General features: G+C 37.1%; 1 protein-coding gene across 1 annotated transcript in view; it reads left to right on the forward strand.

Moving 5' to 3' along the window:
* Nucleotides 1–20,609, forward strand: part of LOC114031529 (cation-independent mannose-6-phosphate receptor-like) — a 142,396-nt gene that overhangs the window by 107,103 nt on the left and 14,684 nt on the right. The window contains exons 24-41 of the mRNA XM_027846659.1: nt 1,012–1,155; nt 1,280–1,455; nt 1,855–1,942; nt 2,334–2,549; nt 3,841–3,971; nt 4,159–4,256; nt 4,811–4,947; nt 5,443–5,636; nt 7,485–7,611; nt 8,342–8,461; nt 10,149–10,405; nt 10,721–10,936; nt 12,342–12,491; nt 15,623–15,784; nt 17,274–17,481; nt 17,867–18,013; nt 18,551–18,785; nt 19,549–19,685. Coding sequence (XP_027702460.1) covers nt 1,012–1,155; nt 1,280–1,455; nt 1,855–1,942; nt 2,334–2,549; nt 3,841–3,971; nt 4,159–4,256; nt 4,811–4,947; nt 5,443–5,636; nt 7,485–7,611; nt 8,342–8,461; nt 10,149–10,405; nt 10,721–10,936; nt 12,342–12,491; nt 15,623–15,784; nt 17,274–17,481; nt 17,867–18,013; nt 18,551–18,785; nt 19,549–19,685 — 2,943 coding nt within the window. The remainder of the gene's footprint in view (nt 1–1,011; nt 1,156–1,279; nt 1,456–1,854; nt 1,943–2,333; nt 2,550–3,840; nt 3,972–4,158; nt 4,257–4,810; nt 4,948–5,442; nt 5,637–7,484; nt 7,612–8,341; nt 8,462–10,148; nt 10,406–10,720; nt 10,937–12,341; nt 12,492–15,622; nt 15,785–17,273; nt 17,482–17,866; nt 18,014–18,550; nt 18,786–19,548; nt 19,686–20,609) is intronic.

Genomic DNA, 20,609 nt, shown 5'->3' on the forward strand with positions numbered 1-20,609 from the left:
GTGCGCGCGTGCACGTGCGCATGTGAGAGTGTGTTTTATTTTGAAGGAAGGCAGGTATACCATGTTAGTCCCCTATTATGTTAGTAGTTTCCACTAAAGTTTTCCTATTTATGAAGATAAAGAAATTTGCCTGCTTATATCTTGCAAAAGTTGAGTATATCTTATTTATTAGTAGCATGAAAATGTATTTTAAGATCAGTTCTTGATTGGAAAACAGAATGGTAGGGGAAAATATAGGAAGTTTCATAAGCAGTAGTGTTTAGAATCACCATATACAAATTATTTTCAATTAATTTTTATTTGATATATTTATATAGTCCCATCTTTTTATATAAAAGGGATAATTTTAGGGGGAAAGAAAATCATCATCATCAATAAAAGCTTGTATGATGAAAGATACTGGGCTCCATCAGTCTGGAGTATGGAAAGAACATGAGTCTTCACATAAAAAGAACAGACTTATGTCTACTTAACACTTAGGCTAGAAAGATCAGAAAACTAGAGAGAATCTTATGTATTCGATGGATGTGTTCAAGGCCCTGAGAAGTTAGTTTACCCATCTCACCACTTTTCATTTCAGAAATATGCACTAAAAACGTTTAAGATGCCAAAGGAACAGGAACTGTATCTTTCCTTATGTAAATATATATGTTATATGTGACCATATTACGTAGTCCATATAAATGCTATACTGTGGCATACTAAAAGCAAAGGATGATTGTCTCTCCAGCATCTGTTGCTTACTACCTGTGTAACCTTCCACAAGTCACTTAGGCTTTCTGAGCCTCAATTTCCTAATCTTCAAAGTGAGGGAGTAGGTCATGGATGGCCTTAAGGACCCTTTAAGCCCTGAATCTATGATCTTTTTTCAAAATAGCTTTTTGTGAATTTGCTTTAATTCTGAAAACCTAAATTAAATGAAAATCATAACTACAAGAGAATATTCTTTAATCCATTAAGGCAGTGCATTCTGAACAAGAAAGTACAGTGTTTTTCAAAATATCTTTTCAGACCTTGCGGGCAACGAATATGATCTAAGTGGCCTGAGCAAAACAAGAGAACCTTGGACTGCACTTGATACTTCAACAGAAGGAAAAAAAAGAACTTTCTACTTAAATGTTTGCAATCCTCTGCCTTATATTCCTGGATGTCATGGTGAATTCCCTTTTATCTTTTTATTTTGGTTTTCTTAAGTCATTAGATAAAGAAATTTTAAAAACATTTGGCTTAGGATTTTAAAAAAACTCTACTGAAATGCTAGTCTTTCTTATTCCTCCAGGCAGTGCGATGGGATCTTGTGTAAAATCTGATGACAAAGGCACAAACCTAGGTGTTGTACAGATCAGTCCTCAAACTGCTGCTAATGGATCCCTGAGTATTGTTTATGTGAATGGTGATAAATGTGAAAATCAACGTTTCTCCACACGTATCATCTTTGAATGTGATCAGACACCTGTAAGTTTCTAGATAAACACTTTATCTTATTCTTAATTACATTTCTATATGTTTTAGTCTTTCTGCATTTTTTTTTTTTTTTACATTTTGGGGAACTTAATGGAAAGGCCTTCACATATAAGATATCTTTCTCCCCCCAGGAATTTAATGTTACAGATGGGGAAAATAATTGGTGTAATGCTTTTGAGTATACCAAGAAAGGTCAAACACTAATTCCTAGGTACTAAGGAACAGCCATGTATTTGTGCCCAAGCTAATTTTGTAGCAGTTAAATCTTAGGTCTTTTGATTAATGCTTTCTCGGTTACTTGTTTGAAGCTACCATGTTATGGTTAACTGCTTTTGATAAATATAAAAAGAACAGCATGCACCCAAATGAGCTGTCTGCTTATGTTTTAAGGGATCACCGGTGTTTCAGCATAAGGAAGATTGTGAATATGTATTTGTCTGGAGAACCATAGAAGCTTGTCCTATTCGCAAAGCAGAAGGTGAGATCTGGTGGCCTTTTACTTTTCTTTTCCATTGATCTAAAAGTTCATGTTAATCATTTCAAATATATTATTGCGATACCTTTTAATGTCCCCTAGTTAATCCTTTGTTTCACAGTTCTTTAATGTAAAGAACCTTTGAGAGACAGAACTTTAGAGCAGATTCTTAGAGAAAATTTAATTCATTGCCCAAACTGCTTTTTTCTAAAATTGATTTTTAATTTTTATAAAGGTAAAATAGTATCAAATGCGTTTTATAAAGTTCTGCATGATCTTTTTATTCAGTTTTTAAATCGTAAGGAAGACATAATGTATGTATGTGTGTGAGTGTTACATATTTTCCTTTTTGCTCTGTCACTTAAAATTTTTTTTCCCACATGTGACCTCAAAGGAGACAACTGTGAGGTGAAAGATCCAAAGCATGGCCACATTTATAACCTGAAGGCCCTTGCTGTAAATGACACAATAGTGATAGACGGTGAATACAGCTATTACTTCCGGGTCTGTGGAAGCCTGTCCTCAGATGTATGCAAGCCTGCAGACAGCTCTAAGAAAGTATCCGCATGTCAGAAAAAGAAGGGGCCTCAGGGTTTCCAGAAAACTGCAGGTAGGGTGCATTTGCATCTTATAATGTTAAGTAGAACTTAAGGCATGATGCTAAGTTACATCTTTGAGTTGGATAAACTACCTCTTACTTCTTTTCTTTCATAGATTTCATTTGACTTTTTCATCCAGAAAATCACTGACAAAATGTTAGATTGATTTTACTTTCTGTTTTCTTTAAAAGTTTTATTGGTGGCTTTTAGAGATGTGGTGTATTTGTGTATACAACAGTTGTTTCCTAGCATCAGAACGTATTGTGTAACAGAAAAACAAGTCTGCAAAGCTGATGATATATACAATATTCTGTATACATAATAATCCCATAATCCTCCACTTCTCTATCAAAATCAAGGAAGTATAGTTCGTCATCTGTTCTCTGACACCAAGATTATTTACTCCAATTGATTTCTTTGTGGTTGCCTTTTAAATTATGTCTTCATTTAAATTATTTTAGGTATTGTGGATATTGTCTTACTCTTATTCACTTCACATAAATCTTTCTATGTTTCTCTGACATCCTAATTTATTCTTTTGAGGGGAGGGGAAGAAAATAATCATTTATATAGCACCCACTATATGCCAGACACTGCTAAGTGCTTTTACAAATATTATCTCGTTTGATCTTATGGTGACTTTTTAAAAATTTTCATTCATTGTTAGCAATGAAAGATAATGACTTTTCTTCGAACTATTTAGGTAGTTCAATGGCAAACTAGGGAAGCTATTGCCTGTAGCAGTACTAAATAGAGTTGATTCACAGAATGACTAGAAATGTTATTTGAAACTATGGCATGTAATACCTCCACTGTGTCAGTAGATTGCTTGTTGATAATGAGCTTGATAACTAGTTTAAACAAATTTGGAGAGGTACTCAGTTAAAGAACCAAGAGCTTGGAGAATCAATTTTTTGTGGTCATTCTTTGAAGTGGTTAAATGAAAAGCATTCACTTCTTTTGTTTGGCCACTATAATCATCGAACACTGAGATGACCAAGAGGTTTTCAGGGTGGTCATTTATATTTAAGAATGACAGTATGGCATAATGGAGAGATCACTGTTTTTGGATTGAGGAAGAGCTGTATTCAAATCTTTCTTTTGACACTAGCTATGTGAACATGTGGAAGACTGAGGCTTAAATATATGAAAAGCACATTGTAAACCATAAAGCACTATATAAAAGTAATTTGCAGTGATTATTGTTATTTAAAAAAAAGGTTGGTTTAGTGCAAGTATAGGTTAGATAATGTATCTGAGTGTTTTACTTTTCTCTGTTCTTCTGATTCCCCCTTAAAATAGGGTTACTTACCCAGAAGCTGACTTATGAAAATGGATTGATAAAGATTAATTACACTGGTGGGGACACATGCCATAAAATATATCAAAGATCTACAACCATATTTTTTTACTGTGATCGCATCACTCAAAAGGTGAGTATATTTTACATAGTAAAAGAGCTGCAGGATGCCATCCAGGGAGTATGTTCTGTTATTAGAGGAGAGAGAAAAAACACCCCTATAAAAATAATTTTTTATTTTAAAGTCCAGATTTTAAAATGACTGCATCCAATTTTACGTCCTCATAGTGACACACATATTTATTTTTAATCTTCTTTAGCCAGTGTTCTTGAAGGAAACTTTAGATTGTTCTTACTTGTTTGAGTGGCGAACCCAATATGCTTGCCCACCTTTTGAGTCCATTGAATGTTCATTCAGGTAAGTTAGTTTATACTTTTACTCTTCTGGATCAACAGATAAAATCATACTTAAATTTATTCTTATCTCCAAGTTAATTTGTAATGTTCATACATTTTTAGAGGCTCATAGCCTTTAATGTGGACAGTAGCCATCAGATAATAAATGATTAGGCTGAGAGTCACTGTCAGGAGTTGTATGGTCAGCTAAGTACATTCTTCTCACCATTGGTGTATATTGAGGCGGCTTATAGACATATAGAGTGTATATGTTATGATACCTTTCAAATAACCTTGAGAAGCAGTGATGCCATGTGTTGGGTATTTTTCTGGTCAAGAATTGAAATGATCATGTCCGTCCTGAACCCTCTCAATCCCAATCATTTTTGAACACTTGCCATCATGAAATAGTCATGAGATTTTGAGACATCAACACTCTATATTGTTGCTGGTATGGACTAAAGCACAGGTGGATAGGATGTTTACGGTGTTAAGTGTAATGCTAATGTTTGATTTAGCATGTGGTGGATATGTGACTGAATTGTAGCTGAACTGAACTCCTCTCCTTCAATTTAGAGATCACGAAGGAAACTCCTTTGACTTTTCTCCTCTATCACGATACAATGACAACTGGGAAGCAGTTACAAGAACTGGTGCTACAGAGCGTTACTTCATCAACATCTGCAGGTCCTTGGCCCCACAGGCCGGCATTGGTGAGCAAAGGGTTACTTTTTTGGTCATGAGTTGTCAAGAACTGATGGTCTTCATTATTTTCATCATTATGTTAGGTTAGACAACACTGAAGGAGAATGAAACTTATAAAACTGAGGAACTTGTTTCTTGCAGTGATTGGTAGGTTTGGTCATTTAATAGAAAGAAGAGAAAACAAATATTGTTTGGAAACAGTTTTTTTCATAGTGGCCTTTAATGTGTTGTCACTGCTAGGTAAAACTAAGGCTCAAACATAATAATGCTTATAAACTCCTTTATAGATATGAATGCATGGGGATAAGTAGTAATAGCAGCAGAAGCCAAAGCAAAAGCTGGTAATCTTCTGATTACTAAGCTAGGAGAAGGCGTAGAGTGCTGTGGGAACCCTAGTTTGGTGTCCTTGTCCTTGGACATTTTACTGCTTTATTGGAAATCTCAGTATTGTACCATGTGGTTGATGGAAAAGAAGAAAGACCATTCTCTGATTTGTGTTTCAGGATCCTGCCCTCCTGATGCAGCTGTCTGCTTGGTGGAGGACTCTAAATGCACAGCCCTGGGCAGGGTCAGCGATGGTCCTCAGTGGAGTAGTGAAGGCACTTCCATTCTGACGTATCTCAACGGAGACCTGTGCCCCGATAAGATTCGTAGAAAGATGACAACAATCCTCCTGACATGCAGTGAGAGTCATGTAGTGAGTGCCATTACTATGTTAACAGCTGCCAACTGCATCCTCTTGTGGATGGGAATTTCTAAGCTAGAGTGATCAAATAGCCCTTTCTTTAGTGGGTAGAACCCTGACAAAGCACTTCATATAGCACTCTGCAGAGGGCTTTACGCATATCTTTTGATTCTCACAATCTAGTGAAGTAGATGCTACTATCTCCTTTTTATAGAGGAGGAAACTGAAGCCAAGATAGGGTAAGTGAGTGAGTAACATAGCCAACCAGCATTTAGAGGCAGGATCTGCACTCGGCATACTGTCCACTATGCCGGCTAGCTATCTCACATAACTACTTCCAAGGTGGCTAAAGGTCGTATAGTGTTGTAATCAGTGACCAAGATTTCTTCTCTGGCTCAAAAAATATCTATTCTGAATGCTTTAAATTATTTGATCATGTTTGTGTTTAACTCTTATCTTTAAGATATTGTATAAAATTAAAAAAAAAACCACTGTATAAAATCCACATGTATAGTGATTCCCTGTCATTACCTTTATTCATATCCATAATTGCCTTTTGCAATTAATTGGTATATGGCATCTGATTAGTTTCTTAATAAGCTGATTTTTTTTTTGAGTACCTTCCAGATTGTGGGGCAGTTCTATGCCCTAGAGGCTTAAATAAGCATTGTTCTAACTGCCTGTGTGAGGCGGTAGACAGGGAGCCCAGAGTCAGGCCAGGTTGAACTAGCCTTTTGGTTATGAGGGCAAAGAAGCTATGGTAGGCAACTAATTTTTGTTCTTGAGAAGTCATAGTCCTGATGTCCTGAAGACTGATGTATGAGGAGGCCCTTAATCATGAAGTTTGTCTGCTCTACTTGAATAGAAATTAGAACTGCTTGTGGAGGAGGGAGTGGCGCAGGCACCTAGAAGCCTTCAAATATATCGCTGATTTCTGTGCCCTGTGTCTTTGTATGGAGTCATGAACATCAACTCAGAAGATTAGGAAAGAAGGAAGGGGGAGGAAGGGAGGGAGAAGTATAGTATACCTTTGGGAGAGTGCATAGATGAGTGTCTAATGAGAAATAGGGAAAGAAGGAATATGTAGGGTGAGTAGGAATTTGACCTCCGAGTAAGCATACTGCAGAAGAGAACCTTTTAAGGTTCTGTGGCAATTTGCTTTGAAAAGAATAAGGTACTATATATATAAGAAAGATGATTTGGGAGTCAGGAAAACCTGAGTTGTAATCCCACCTCAAGACCTTTCTTATAAGCTCTGCAACCTTGGGCAAGTCACTTAATATCTCTCAAGCTCAGTTTTCTCATCTGTAAAAATGGGAATAATAATAGTACCCACATCACAGGATTGTAAGCATAAAATGAGGTGATATTCATAAAATACTTTTGCAAATTTTATATGTCATTATCATTGTTATTAGCAGTAATAGTATAAAGACTTTTTTAGTTTGTTTGGAGTTGTTTTGGTCTACCAGATCAAAGGATATAATGCCTTGTGATTATTACTTGGCCTCCTACAGCAACCTTAGGCACCACAGAACATGGTACATAGGGAGGCATTAAGTAAGTACTTCTTGCTTGAGAGATAACCCTTCTTGGAAGCTGCCACTCTGGAAGTAGCTAATTTTTTTTTAAACTTGCATAGATTCTTCCAGAAAGGTAGTTCAACCCTAGAGTTTGATACTTGACCTCTGCTGTGTTTTAGCAACAAATTCTTTCCCCACTCTGTAATCATGACATAACACTACCCTTTCTCCCATAGAGGCATTGAGAACGTTTTTTAAATGTTCAGAGCAATTTGATACAGGCTGGTATTGTCACAACTCCCCATAATGCTGGACTCTTTCTGTACTTTGCCTGTAGGATTCTAAGCCCATGTTTATAAGTGCGGTGGAAGACTGTGAATATACTTTCTCATGGCAAACCTCAGCTGCATGTCCTTTAAGGAGCAATGTACAGGACAACTGTCAAGTCACCAATCCTGCTACAGGTAAAGACTCAGAGAGATTCTGTGAGATACACTTAAGAGCAGAGGAGTCTGACTTGAATACATCCCCTTGTCTTTGTGTGTATATCTTTTCTCGAGAATGGACCACGTTGACTGTTTAGACTTAGAAGAAGCAGTAGACATACTAGTAAGTGCCTGTGTTGTAGTGACACAGGTCTAATTTTTTGGGTTCCGGGCTCAATGTTTTCCTCTTCTTCTTCTTGTATTGGGAGGGCTGCCTCAGTAAGCATATCTGAATGTGGGACACAGGCTTCTGCAGTATGGATTGAAGGAAAAGGAACCTTGGAGGTTCTCAAAAGGTCCTCATTTCTGGAAACTAAGAGGGCTACAGTTGGAAGAGTCCTTCAAGAAACTAGGCCTTCAGGATTATTCATTTGGGAGTAAGTGACGCAGCTAGAGACGGTGCTTATTGTGCAGTAACTGGAAGAAGAGCATATCCTGAGTCATTTGCCTCCAGGGAAATATCAAGGCTTTCAATTAGAAATTCAGGGATTAAGTGGTACAACCTAGACAAGGACATCTATCTTGTCAGTCACATTTTTAATGCCATTTCAGTAGAAGAGTGTTGATAGATTGTTAAGTTCAGCACTGATGGCAACAGAATGTAAGAATAGAATAAGAATAGAAACCTGTGCTGGAAACATTGTGATTCCCAATCCTTCAGAATGTCTGTTTGTTATTTAAAGCACTAAAGTTTTCCCTTTTCTTACAGGCCATCTATTTGATCTGAACTCTTTAAAGAATGATTCTGGTTACTCAGTTTCCTACAGTGAAAAGGGATTAATGTATGTGGGCATTTGTGGAGGGACTAAAAACTGCCCTTCTGGAGTTGGTAAGTGCCAAAATAGGTTTCCTTATTAAAGTCCTAATGCCTTAACAAATCAAGATCTTCCTGTGCTGAAACTCTGTGAGGAAAATAGGAAAGTAAAATATATTTTCATCCTGCTATTTTACCAATTTTGCTGAAAATTAAATTCTGAACTTAAACATCTTGAGTGTGAGCCCTGGTATAAAGGAAAGAGAAAGAAATCAGGAGACTTAATCATTCAGTGTCACAGGCAACTATTTTTGTTTTTATCTGTGTATTTTAAAAATTTTTTTAATTCTCATTTCTTTCTTTTTTTGTATCTCAATGTGTACAATGCGGATTGGCATCTGCCTGCAATTTAGTGTTAGGTTTCCTAGAGGCACTGAAAATTTAAGAGAATTTGAGAAGAGCTTTTAAATTAAGTCGAACTGTACCTTTTTTTTGGCTAGGCAATGGAGTTAAGCGACTTGCCCACGGTCACACAGCTAGTGAATGTTATGTGTCTGAGGCCAGCTTTGAATTCAGGTCCTCCTGACTCTAGGGCCAGTGGTGTATCCACTGTACCACCTAGCTACCCCAAATATTAATCTTTATTTTGGGGAGAGTGCTAGGCAATGGGGTTAAGTGACTTGCCCAGGGTCACACAGCTAGTAAGTGTCAAGTGTCTGAGTCCGGATTTGAACTCAGGTCCTCCTGACTCCAGAGCTGATGTTCTATCCACTTCGCCACCTAGCTGCCCCTCAAACTATACTTTTAATTCTCAGTGATGTACACTTGCCTAAATTACTAAAGGATGCCCAGATGGAAGAGTCCAGATGGAAGAGTAAATCTCTATAGCATATGTAGTGACTTAGATGTTTTTTGTGGGTTCCTTTGCCCCTATGACATCAAACTCCAGAACATTGCAGAGTTTCCTCAATGATATCCCTAGTCACTCAGAATGGTTTGACCTAACTATCCACATAAGGAAATCAGAGTCAGATGACCATTAATACATATAGATGTAATGGACACCATGACAAGACAATGAGGTAGGCAAAGAATGAAAAGAAGGATAGACAGAATTATCTCTGAGAAGTTATGCAGGCTTCTCTCTGAAATGAAGACCCATCTTTTAGAAGATATAAATATTTTTCTTATAATGCTGTTTGAGAGTCATGCAATAACAGTTGACCAAAAATTGAAATTGTGGGTCACCCAAAACGCTATGAATAGGTAGTTGTGGCCTTGACATGTTACCAACAAAGGATTGCACAAAGAAGTAGCATCAAAGACACTGTTAGAGATCTATAATGGTCAAGCAGTAGAGTGAGAGATAATCGGGTGGCTCATGTGCTCCATTGATATGCACGGCATGTTGGAAGACCCAGAGAAAAATGCCTCAATATGTTTCTCAGAGCCCCTGTGGAGGACGTAAAAGAGGACATAAAGGTGTAAGGTAAGAGTCATACAGGATGAGAATGTGTGGAAGATTACAACTGGTACCATTGGAAGGAGTGTCATAATCAATGATGTTGCAAATCCATTGATGGAGGTTTATCACACTTTAGAAGCTGATGGATAAATGAGGGATACAGTCTTAAATGTGCAGTGTTACAGTAAGCCATTTAAAAATAAGCATGAGGTTTAAATATGATCTGAATTTAAGGAATAATCTAATGAAAAATAGGTACCTTACATCATTAATTTTTTTCCTCTCCATTTGTTTCAGGTGTTTGCTTTGGATTGACCCAAATTAACGCTGGAAGTTGGAACGATAGGCTAATGTATGTAGATCAAGTCTTACAGCTTGTTTATGATGATGGAGCTCCTTGCCCTTCCAAGAATGGCCTGAAATATAAGAGTGTAATTAGCTTTGTGTGCACACACAATTCTGGGGCAACCAATAAGCCTGTGTTTGTTTCCTTGAATAAACAGACATGTACTCTTTACTTTTCCTGGCACACCCCACTGGCTTGTGAGAAAGAGGTGAGTCCGTTGAACTCTGTGTCAACTCTGAAAGAGATTTTGCTTTGACTTTTGATATATCTGTTCTGGATTTCAGTGTCTTGTCTTTCGTATTACAATTGTATCACTGACATTGAAGGTATCTGAATGTACCCAGGTTGTGCTAGCCGTAAAACAACTTGATGGAAAATATAAGAATGATATGATGAAACTTTCTAAAAAAAAATTAGCTCAGCAGTTGTGCTTATGTTGTAGAGTTTTCAAGTCCTGGCATAAATGCTGCTTTGTGCCTTTGGATATGCTGATATGTAACATGACTCAAATTTCCTGTAACAGGAACAGTGTTCAGTGAAAAATGGAAGCTCTGTTATTGACCTCAGCCCTTTGATCCATCGAACTGGTGGCTATGAAGCTTATAATGAAAATGATGATCTATCTGATACCACGCCAGATTTCTATATTAACATCTGTCAGGCTCTAAATCCCATCCATGGAGTTTCTTGTCCTGCTGGAGCAGCAGTATGTAAGGTTCCTGTTGATGGCTCTCCCATAGTAAGTATCATATATACAAGTTTGAAAAATAATTTTGACAATAGCCTTTATGGAAATAAAACTGGTGTTATGCATACTGTGTCTTTTGACATGGGGAGAAGGCTAAGGAGTCAAATACTGTTTATATGTGTATATCTTTGTATACATATACATATGTGTGTGTGTCTCACGTGTCATTATCCCTGAGTACAGACTTCTGTATCAGAGGCAGAGGGGCTGGAAAGTATATTTCCTGAGCCTAGCTTCTTAGTGTGAAGTACAAGACTTGTGCAATTCAAAACACTTGTGAAATGCAAGTGTATCTTTTTATTAGCTAAGAACTCTTAATAAGACCTTTTAATAAATAAATCTTGTAGGAAAGTGAATATCATATATTTTGATTTTCTACAGTGTTGTGAGTGTATGGGTTTTTAATATTGAAAACATTTTTAATAATTATATTCACTTATTTCAGGTTGTGATTTCTGGAAAAAAGTCTCAAAAACATTTTATTTCTATATTTTTGCAGTCATGTGTTTGAGATACTAAATACTATTGTAAGAGATGGATGTAAAAGATAGATTCATTTGTGAACTGAATTGTATACTCCATAGGTTCAAAACTGAACTCTTATCTTTTCCACCAAACTTGTACCTCTTCTTAACTGCCCTTCTACTGTCGAAGGCACCACCTCCCTCCCAATCACCTTAGCTTATAACCTAGGTACCATCTTTGGCTCCTTACTGTGACATTTGTGCTACTTTCACAGCATCTCTCACATACTCCCCTTTCTGACACTGCCATCCTGGTGCCAGCTCTCATCTCCTCACAGATGGACTATTGCAATAGTCCGCTGGTTTTGGGGCTCCCTGCCTAAAGTCTCTCCCCATTCTAGTCCATCATCTAGTCAGCTATCAAAATGATCTTCTAAAAGGCAGGTCAGGGTATGACCTTGTCTCTCCCTATTGTGCTTGCACTGTACGTACACGTGCACACACACACACACACACTCTCACACTCACACTCAGAGGCACATGCCTTCCCCCATTCAGTGAACTCAACTGGTTCCTTCAGGACCAAATAATAAACTCCTCTGTTTGCCTTTTAAGCCCTTTTGTAACTCGACCCCTTTCTGGGAGGCCAGATGAATAGGAGCTATGAGCTCACTGGAGGTAATATTCAATAACTTAGATTCTTTGAGAATAAGATATAAATGGAAATGATTGACAGTTATCAGAACTTTTTTGATCATTACTGATAAATTCATATTCTGGTAGCATATAACTTCCATATGGCAAACATTTTGGTCTGAATTGCTTGTGGGTTCATAGATGTATACTTTTTTGTTATTTTATTTAAATACTTAATCGGCTATCTCTTGAAAAATTGTTTTCTTCAGCCAGTTGTTTTTTCTTTTATCTCTTAGGATGTTGGCCGTGTCACGGGACCTCCACAACTTAATCGTGCAACTAATGAAATTTATGTCACTTTTGATAGTTCTACCCCATGTCCTTTAGACAGAAATGCTAACTATTCCTCAATTATTTTGTTTCATTGTAAGAGAGGAATAAATATGGTAAGCAACTTCTTTTCATGGCCTAAACATTAACATTTCATTTATTGGTGTGGCAAATGCATGGTATAGTGTATATTTACAGTGTAAGGATGTTATTCTTCCCCTTATTTAAAAAAAAGAACCCAATAAAACTGCTCTGCTTTGGATAAGTCTAGTCCCAGACCAATGACTGGGAGTTTGCAGACCTGATAAACACTGCTACCAATCAGCTCTGTAGCCGCTGGGAGGGCAGTGGAATGAGTATTAGAGCTGGAGTCAGAGAACCTAGGGTCGTGTTACAATTGTGAGTAACCTAGAGTACAGTCTCTGGGCCTCAGTTTCTTTATCTGTAAGATGAAGGTATTGGATAAGAAGACCTCTAAGTTCTCTGCCAGCTCCAAATCTGATTCTGGGCAAGTTGATTGGCAGGTCATTTAGCCTCTGCTCCTCAGTCTCTTTGTAAAATGAGAGAATTGAACTAGATGATCTTTAAAATCTCTTCCGGTTCCCAAAATTTATGATTTTAATTCAAGGATGGAAAGAATAATTAGGAAGCCAACAATGAAAGTTAACAATAGAAATACAAATATCACTCTTTACATGCCGAAAACTTTGTAATAATTTGTAAATTATAAGTAAAGTAGTGGCAGTGTATTTTAGAACTCTTGAGTATAAAACTAAGGGGTTTAATTTTAGCCCAGTATAAGGAAATAGGCTAGCCAGGTGGTACAGTAGATAGAGCACTGGGCTTGGAATCAGGAAGACTCTTTTTTATTAGTTCAAATCCAGCCTCAGATACTTACTACCTGTGTGACCCTGCGCAAGTCACTTATCCCTGTTTGCCTTGGTTCCTCATCTGTAAAATGAGCTGGAGAAGGAAGTGGCAAACCACTCTAGAATCTTTGCCAAGAAAACCCTAGATGGGGCTGCAGAGAGTCAAACATGACTAAATAGCAACATAAAGAAATACTTTAAAAAATTACAGCACTGAAAAAATTTGAGAGTTTTCCATCACTGGTGGGCTACCTATGGAAACTGTAGTACTACTTTTCAAGGATGTTCTTAGAATTCATGTTTTGCTTAGGGATTAAATTAGATTACCTTTAACATCCCTTCCATCTCTAATTCTATGATTTTTATGCCCCTAAATAGCCAATACCTAGTGGTACTACTTAGCCAGTGGACAGCCTTGAGCAGCCTTAGCCATTTGCAATAATAATAATAATAATAATAATAATAATAATAAACATTTATAAAGAACTTTGAGATTTACAAAATATTCCTCACAACAACCATGGGAAATGGTTCTATTATTCCTATTTTGCACATGAGGAAACTGATGCTTGAGTTAATTGACTTGCTCACAGGGAATAAGCTTATGGAATAAATCCACAGACCCAAAAGTAAGAAAAAAGACCACTCTGAATGGCAGAATTTGCAGTCAAAGTCCATGTACTTTTTTCTCAGGAGAGGGCCTCTGGCCTGTTGATGTAGATCTGTCATTTCATCCTTTATACCCATTTTAAACAAGTTTGGTTATTTACCAGAAATCCAGAGTGGATTCAAGCAAGGTGGGGTGGGGTGAGGTGGTGGTAAGGATGAGGAGGTTAGCAAGACTTCCAGAGGGAGATACAGTAATAATGAGAAAAGAGATTCCCCCTGCCCCCCCCCCAAAATCCCATTAAAAAAACCTGAAAAACAGAATAGTTTAGGGTCCATTTAGGGTAGGGACAGATAGCCTCACATAACTCCTGAGGTTCTCAGTATATTTCAACTTATTTCAAAAATTGTCATTTATAATGATGGATAATTAAGAAAAGGTTCAATTATGTTTAGCGTATTCTAAGAAGATGAACCACACAGAATATTATAGAAAGATTTCTATCAAATGGTTAGAATTTTTCAAATGGTATTTGAAGAGATAAATCTGAAAAGTTCCTTTATGTGGAACACTTCTTTCCCTCATAGTGTTAGATAAGTGAGGCTTTATGCTTCATTTAGGATTACATGTAGGAAGACAGTGTACTGCACACCATGGTTGAGTCTTGGAGTAGCTACGTGGTGGCAACAAGTTAGTGTTTACTTGCCTTTAGAAATCTGGAGACTGAATATTCCAGGTTTGTGGGGCTTATTTGAAATACTTTTCCCCTTGTGGTTTCTTTCCTTCCTGAATGGTATGTACCATGTAGGAGCAATTGAATATAGACCATGTGCAAAAGAAATCTTTAACATCAGACAGAAATAGACTATTTGGCCTAATGAATATATTTTACCCCTTTCTCCTGTTTTAATTGGCTTCAGATTCTAGAAATAACGAATGCATATGTTTTGGCAGAGGAGTGAACTTTAGCTGTAAACAGAAGTAAGCTGTTTCTATCCTTTGCAATGACAACCTCTAAGGCCCTTCAATGGCTACTTAAAATCTTAATATCTTGATGCAGACTTGTAGAGTTTCTGGGGCAGTGTGATGTAATGGAAAGGCCATTGCTCTCTGAGGATTCGGAGGAGCTGGGTTGGAGCACTGCTTCCCTCCATAGCTGAGTTGATATTGGATAAGTAATTCAGTGCCATTTTTTTTCCTTCTTCAAGGTGATGGCATGTCTACTTCATAGAATTGTTTTAAGAATCCATTGAGATGTTTGTGAAAGCCCTTTCTATTCATAATGCACTGTATATATAAATATAAATATAAAGTGGCATTTAAAAATTATTATTAGCGATCATTCCCTGGAGTTATATAGGCAGTTCCAGGGGACTACAGAATTGTTCCAAAGGGGCTCTTATGGAGCCCTTTACACTTGTCATGGCTGATTTTCTGGGATTCAGAAAAGGCCTATTCCAGGTTACCTGCAGCCATGGAACATTCCTTATGTCTGCATCTTCAGAGTCCTTGTCCCCAGTGACATCTTGCTATTATTGATATGCCAGACAGGTACTGTTGGTACCCAGAAGTACAGGTGTGTAGTACCTTCTGGTAGGTAATGCACTATACTACTTTTTAACCCTATGTATGGCGTATCTCAGGATATGGTTAGGATCTCTTGATAATCATATTACACATTTTGTGTCATCTAGGATAATGGTGGTATTTTAAGAAAATTATGACATTTCCTATGAAATTAAAATTTTCTGTTTTGTTTTTTTTAAAATAGGGATCACCAAAGATGATAAGAACCAGTGGTTGTGATTATGTGTTTGAATGGGAAACTCCAGTCGTATGTCCAGATGATGTAAAAACTGTGGGCTGTTCAGTGACAGATGAGCAGCTGTACTATAGCTTTAACTTGTCTAGTCTTTCTAAAAGACCAGTTAAGGTAATATTCTTGATCTTTGGCATTATCAACACACACACACACACACACACACACACACATACACACGTATATGCATATATATACAGACACATGTGTGTACATGCATTATGCACTGAAGTATTTTTTTGAAAGAGCTATAATTCTACTATAACATTTTTTTGGAATTTTTAGTGTCCTCTGTACCATAATGTATTTAGTATTTTTGAACAAATAAGTCACCATAGGTAGCAAAACTTTTCATTATTCCTTTGCTCCAGACATGGAATAGTTTTCCCTGTTAGATGACTTTCTGTGTTTGTGAGGGTAGTGGCTAATCTTTATGTAGGGTCTGTGGAAGTCAAGCTACTACAAAGGTGTCAGGATTTTGAGGAATAAAGGCAGTTTCCTGCCCTTTCTAAATATAATGGCCCATGATAGGCACCAGTTTGATGTGGAATTAGGTGTATCTGTTTACATGTTTTCATTTGAATATACTGCTCTTCTCAATAAATTACTAGTCAGTTCTTTTGAAATATGTGTGTGTGTGTGTGTGTGTGTCCAAATTAATGCCACTCTTTGTATGCTATAAAATTTTAATTGTTCATTAGATGGTACTGCATATATTTAATGTCAATGTGGAGTATGTCAAATGTTAGCCAGCAGCTTAATATATTAAATTCTTTGACTCTCTGGCCTCTTGCCCAATTTGCTGAAAATGATTAAATAGATAACAATTAGTTCACCAGAAAGGTGAAGTGAGGGAAGGGGAATCCAACTTGAGAAGCACCTGTGCCTGGACAGACTGTACTATGTAAGCCCTGCTGTGGTTTGGCAGTATCATTGATGTTTAGGTTGCAGCTATGTCTTCTAAGTGATGTATCTGCCCCTTGGGGGCCTTGAGTGTTGTAATCAAGTCCATTGACCTAAAGTTTGCAAAGTTAGGATAAGCTTTTGGAGCAGACGTCTAAGTTTCTTTGAGGTCTGAGTCTGTACGTAGCCTCCACCCATAAGGAGCCTCAGTTAGGTACAGTGGGACTTAGAAGGTGGAACACTCTTAGCCAGTGTGTGAAAGCTCAGGGTAAAAGAGACAATACAAGAAGCAGACTTAAGGCCTTGGTTGTGGATAAGTCTGCCTCCGTTGCAGGATTTATGAAGGCTAGGTGATGAACTGGAAACAGAGCAGAGGAAAAGAGGAGAAATCTGAGTGATAAAAGTGGAGGCAGAGATCCTAAATAAATAGAGGTTCTTTACAGACTCTCAGGGAGGCGGGGGGGGGGGGATGACTCATTAGACCAAGGGCATGTCAATAGCAATAATATACCTAGGTGAACATCTGGCAGGAGGGTACAAAGGTGTGATCTCAGCAAAACTGTGACAAAGGTGAGAGGGATGCATATGTTAAGACAGTTCAAAATATGTGACCTTATTTAAAGACAGATTATTTAACAGTGAGGTACAAATAACAGATGATTTATATTCATAATAATCCATAAAGTATTTGTCCATCTAGGTAACTCATGGACCCCATACTTACAATGTGGGTGTGTGTTCTGCAGCAAATAGTGATCCTCAAGGGAGCTGTAAAGATGGAGGGGTGTGTTTGCTCTCAGGGAGTAAGGCCTCTTCCTTTGGACGGCTGGCATCGATGAGTTTGGATTACAGACATCAGGATGAAACGGTCATTTTAAAATATCTAAATGGTGATCAGTGTCCTCCAGGTGAGTCATTATAATGGGGGTATATTATAAGTTAAATATGAATTTTGGAAATTACTAGAAAAACTGGGAGCTTAAAACACCAGACACTGAAAGCTGCCAAACCCATTAAAATTTTTTTTTTAAATTGGAAGACAAAACGTATAACTCCTTGGAATAGTCATAATTAATATAGACTTTAAAAATAAACTTAATAGCACTATATGCAGAAGAATGTTTTACATTTAATGACCATGACTTGTAATTATTACTATCCAAGTCAGTGATTTATGTAATGGGTGGTTACATTATTATTTCCTGCCTTATGTTCTAATCTACGCCTAACCCCTTGGCATGGGCAATGTACTACTTGTATGATATTAATTGCATATGTGGTACTTATTTTCAGAAACTGAACAAGGTGATCCCTGCATCTTTCCTTTCATCTATCGTGGAAAGAGCTATGATGATTGTATTAGAGAAGATAAATCAAAACTTTGGTGTGCCACAACAGGAAACTATGACAATGATCAGAAATGGGGATATTGCAGAGCTTGTAAGTAGAAATGTTGGGTGTGGCCATGAAAGAACGTTGGTGATCTTTAGACATATATGTACAATCATATTAAACATATTTCCACATTAATCTACATATACTTTTTTTTTTCAATTTTTTTTTTTCGGGCTAGGCAATGGGGTTAAGTGACTTGCCCAGGATCACACAGCTAGTAAGTGTTATGTGTCTGAGGCTGGATTTTGAACTCAGGTCCTCCTGACTCCAGGGCCAGTGCTCTATCTACTATGCCCACAGCTACCCCTGCATATACTTTTACAAAAAAACCCAAACTATCTTTTTTATGCCATTAAATCTACTAAGAAAAGTTAAATAATAAAGTTAAATATATAATACAAGAGCACATGATGAAGAATAGGGAGACTATATATTTCCCTGCCAGATTAATGACACAGACTTTTGTGTCTTTGGAATTTCAAGAGAAATTCTGAATTTTATACGAAACTTTAGATGTTTTTTTTTTTTTTAAATCAGGAGAGCCCAAAATGTAATCTATTTCATGAACATTATTCTCCACAGCAAATAGCTATCGATCATCTACTATTATATTCAGCTGTGATGAAAATATTGATATTGGGACGCCACAAGTTTTCAGTGAGACCCGTGGATGCGAGGTGACTTTTGAATGGAAAACAAAAGTTGTCTGTCCCCCAAAGAAGATGGATTGTAAATTCATTCAGAAACACAAAACCTATGACCTGCGGCTGCTTTCTTCTCTTACTGGGTCCTGGTTGTTTGTTCATGATGGTACCTCGTGAGTAGAAGTTTCTGTTTAACATAGGCCAGACAGTAGTAGCAGGAGAGTGTTAGGTGGGTTTTAAAACCGCTTGATCTCAAGTTCATTCATTGGTAATGGAGAATGTTTGTTTTCAGCTTCGACTGTAATTCTAGTCTTTGGGTTTAGGTAACTTCAGATATGACAAATATTTATTAATCGCCTGGTATGTCCAAAGTACTATACTGTCTGCTGGTGGATACAGTGCTTGAGTTATAGTTTCTGTTCATCATATTGTTGGAAATAAATGCTCCTTAAATTAATGGGGGAGCTGTTCTAGTAGGTAGAATATGAACCATTGTTCTTAAATGAAAGCAAGCAGTTCTGAATCACCTGGAGGGGATCGCTTAGTTTTAATGAAGGTATTTTAACTTTTACTATCCTCTAGGGTGCCAAGCTGACTTTGAAAAAGTGTATATGTATATGTATGTGTGTGTGTGTGTTTTATGTCAGTTGTATGATGTCCTAATATTAATCTACTTCTAAAACTGAGTATTTTATTCCAATTTCATGTGGGAATACCAATATATTGAGTTCAAAAGTTTGAATCCTAATTCATTTTATTGAATAATTTTCACTTATAATGAATTTATAATTTACGATATTTATAAGAATTTTAGTTTTCTGAAAATTCACGAGAGTAACATTTTGTCCATTTCTCAATGCATTAGAATAGAGCATTAATGTCTTTAGAATAATCATATTGCATTTTCCCCAATGTTCTTCTTCTATTGATTTCTAGGTACTATATTAATTTGTGTCAGAGCATATATAAAGGACCTTCTGGCTGCCCTGAAAGGGCTAGCATTTGCAAAAAGAGTATAACTGGTACTGTCCAGGTTTTGGGACTTGTTCATACACAGAAACTAGATGTGACAGGTAATCGTATTGTATCCTTATAGTGATTGTTCTGGTCATCTGTCTTTGTAAAATGCGATGACTCTCTGAGTCTGTGACAGTCTCTTAGGTCTAGGAAGGATTTGACCGACTGCTTCTAAAAGTTATACACTTATGAATACCCCATTTGCACATCAAATGAACCATTGTTGTCTTCTAGCCCTTTTGAGATTCTGTTCCAATCAGGGCCCATGCCTGAAGTTTAGTAGCCCCAAGTATCTTGGAAACTGACTTTAGTCCAGAGGCAGTAGGAGCTGGAATTGTCCCATAAATGACACATGCTGTTTGCTGCTTATCTGAAATCCATATTGGTTCCACTTGCTTAATTGGATGTGTACTTGATGTAGAAGTCCCAGAACGGTTTTGCAAACAAGTAATTTACAAAATTGCCCAGAAACCTACTAAACATTTATTTCAAGATATATTTTTGTATTGTCTTACTTTTTTTCAACTTAGTTACTTCAAAAGTTCTATGATTTTTACTGTGTAAAAGCTTCTTCTACCAATGTAGATCGTAACCCTTCTACCTCTCTACATTTGAGTTGCTGTGACAAAAAAAAAAAAAATCAATCACGTGTGAACCAACTCTCCCTTCTGTGATGAGCCTCTTCAAACTTAGCTAAGCTGATCTTCAAATGACCTCCCATTGCTGGGTCTGCACTTGATCCTTTCCAACTGTGTAGGCCCTGCCAGAGTTTGCATTCCACTGATACAGTCTTTGAGAGTCAAGTCACTTCTGATACTGTGATACATCATCAGAAGAGGACTGCAAAGGAGAGAACTACCTTACTATATACCTAAAATAATTTCCTTTAACTCTACAAGGTTTCTTACCCTTGGGTCCCTGAACTTACTTTTTAAGTATTTTGATAACTGCATTTTAATATGATTGGTTTCTTTGATAAT

The sequence above is a fragment of the Vombatus ursinus genome, unplaced genomic scaffold, assembly GCF_900497805.2.
Source record: "Vombatus ursinus unplaced genomic scaffold, bare-nosed wombat genome assembly UNPS02015175.1, whole genome shotgun sequence".
NCBI classification, from domain to species: domain Eukaryota; kingdom Metazoa; phylum Chordata; class Mammalia; order Diprotodontia; family Vombatidae; genus Vombatus; species Vombatus ursinus.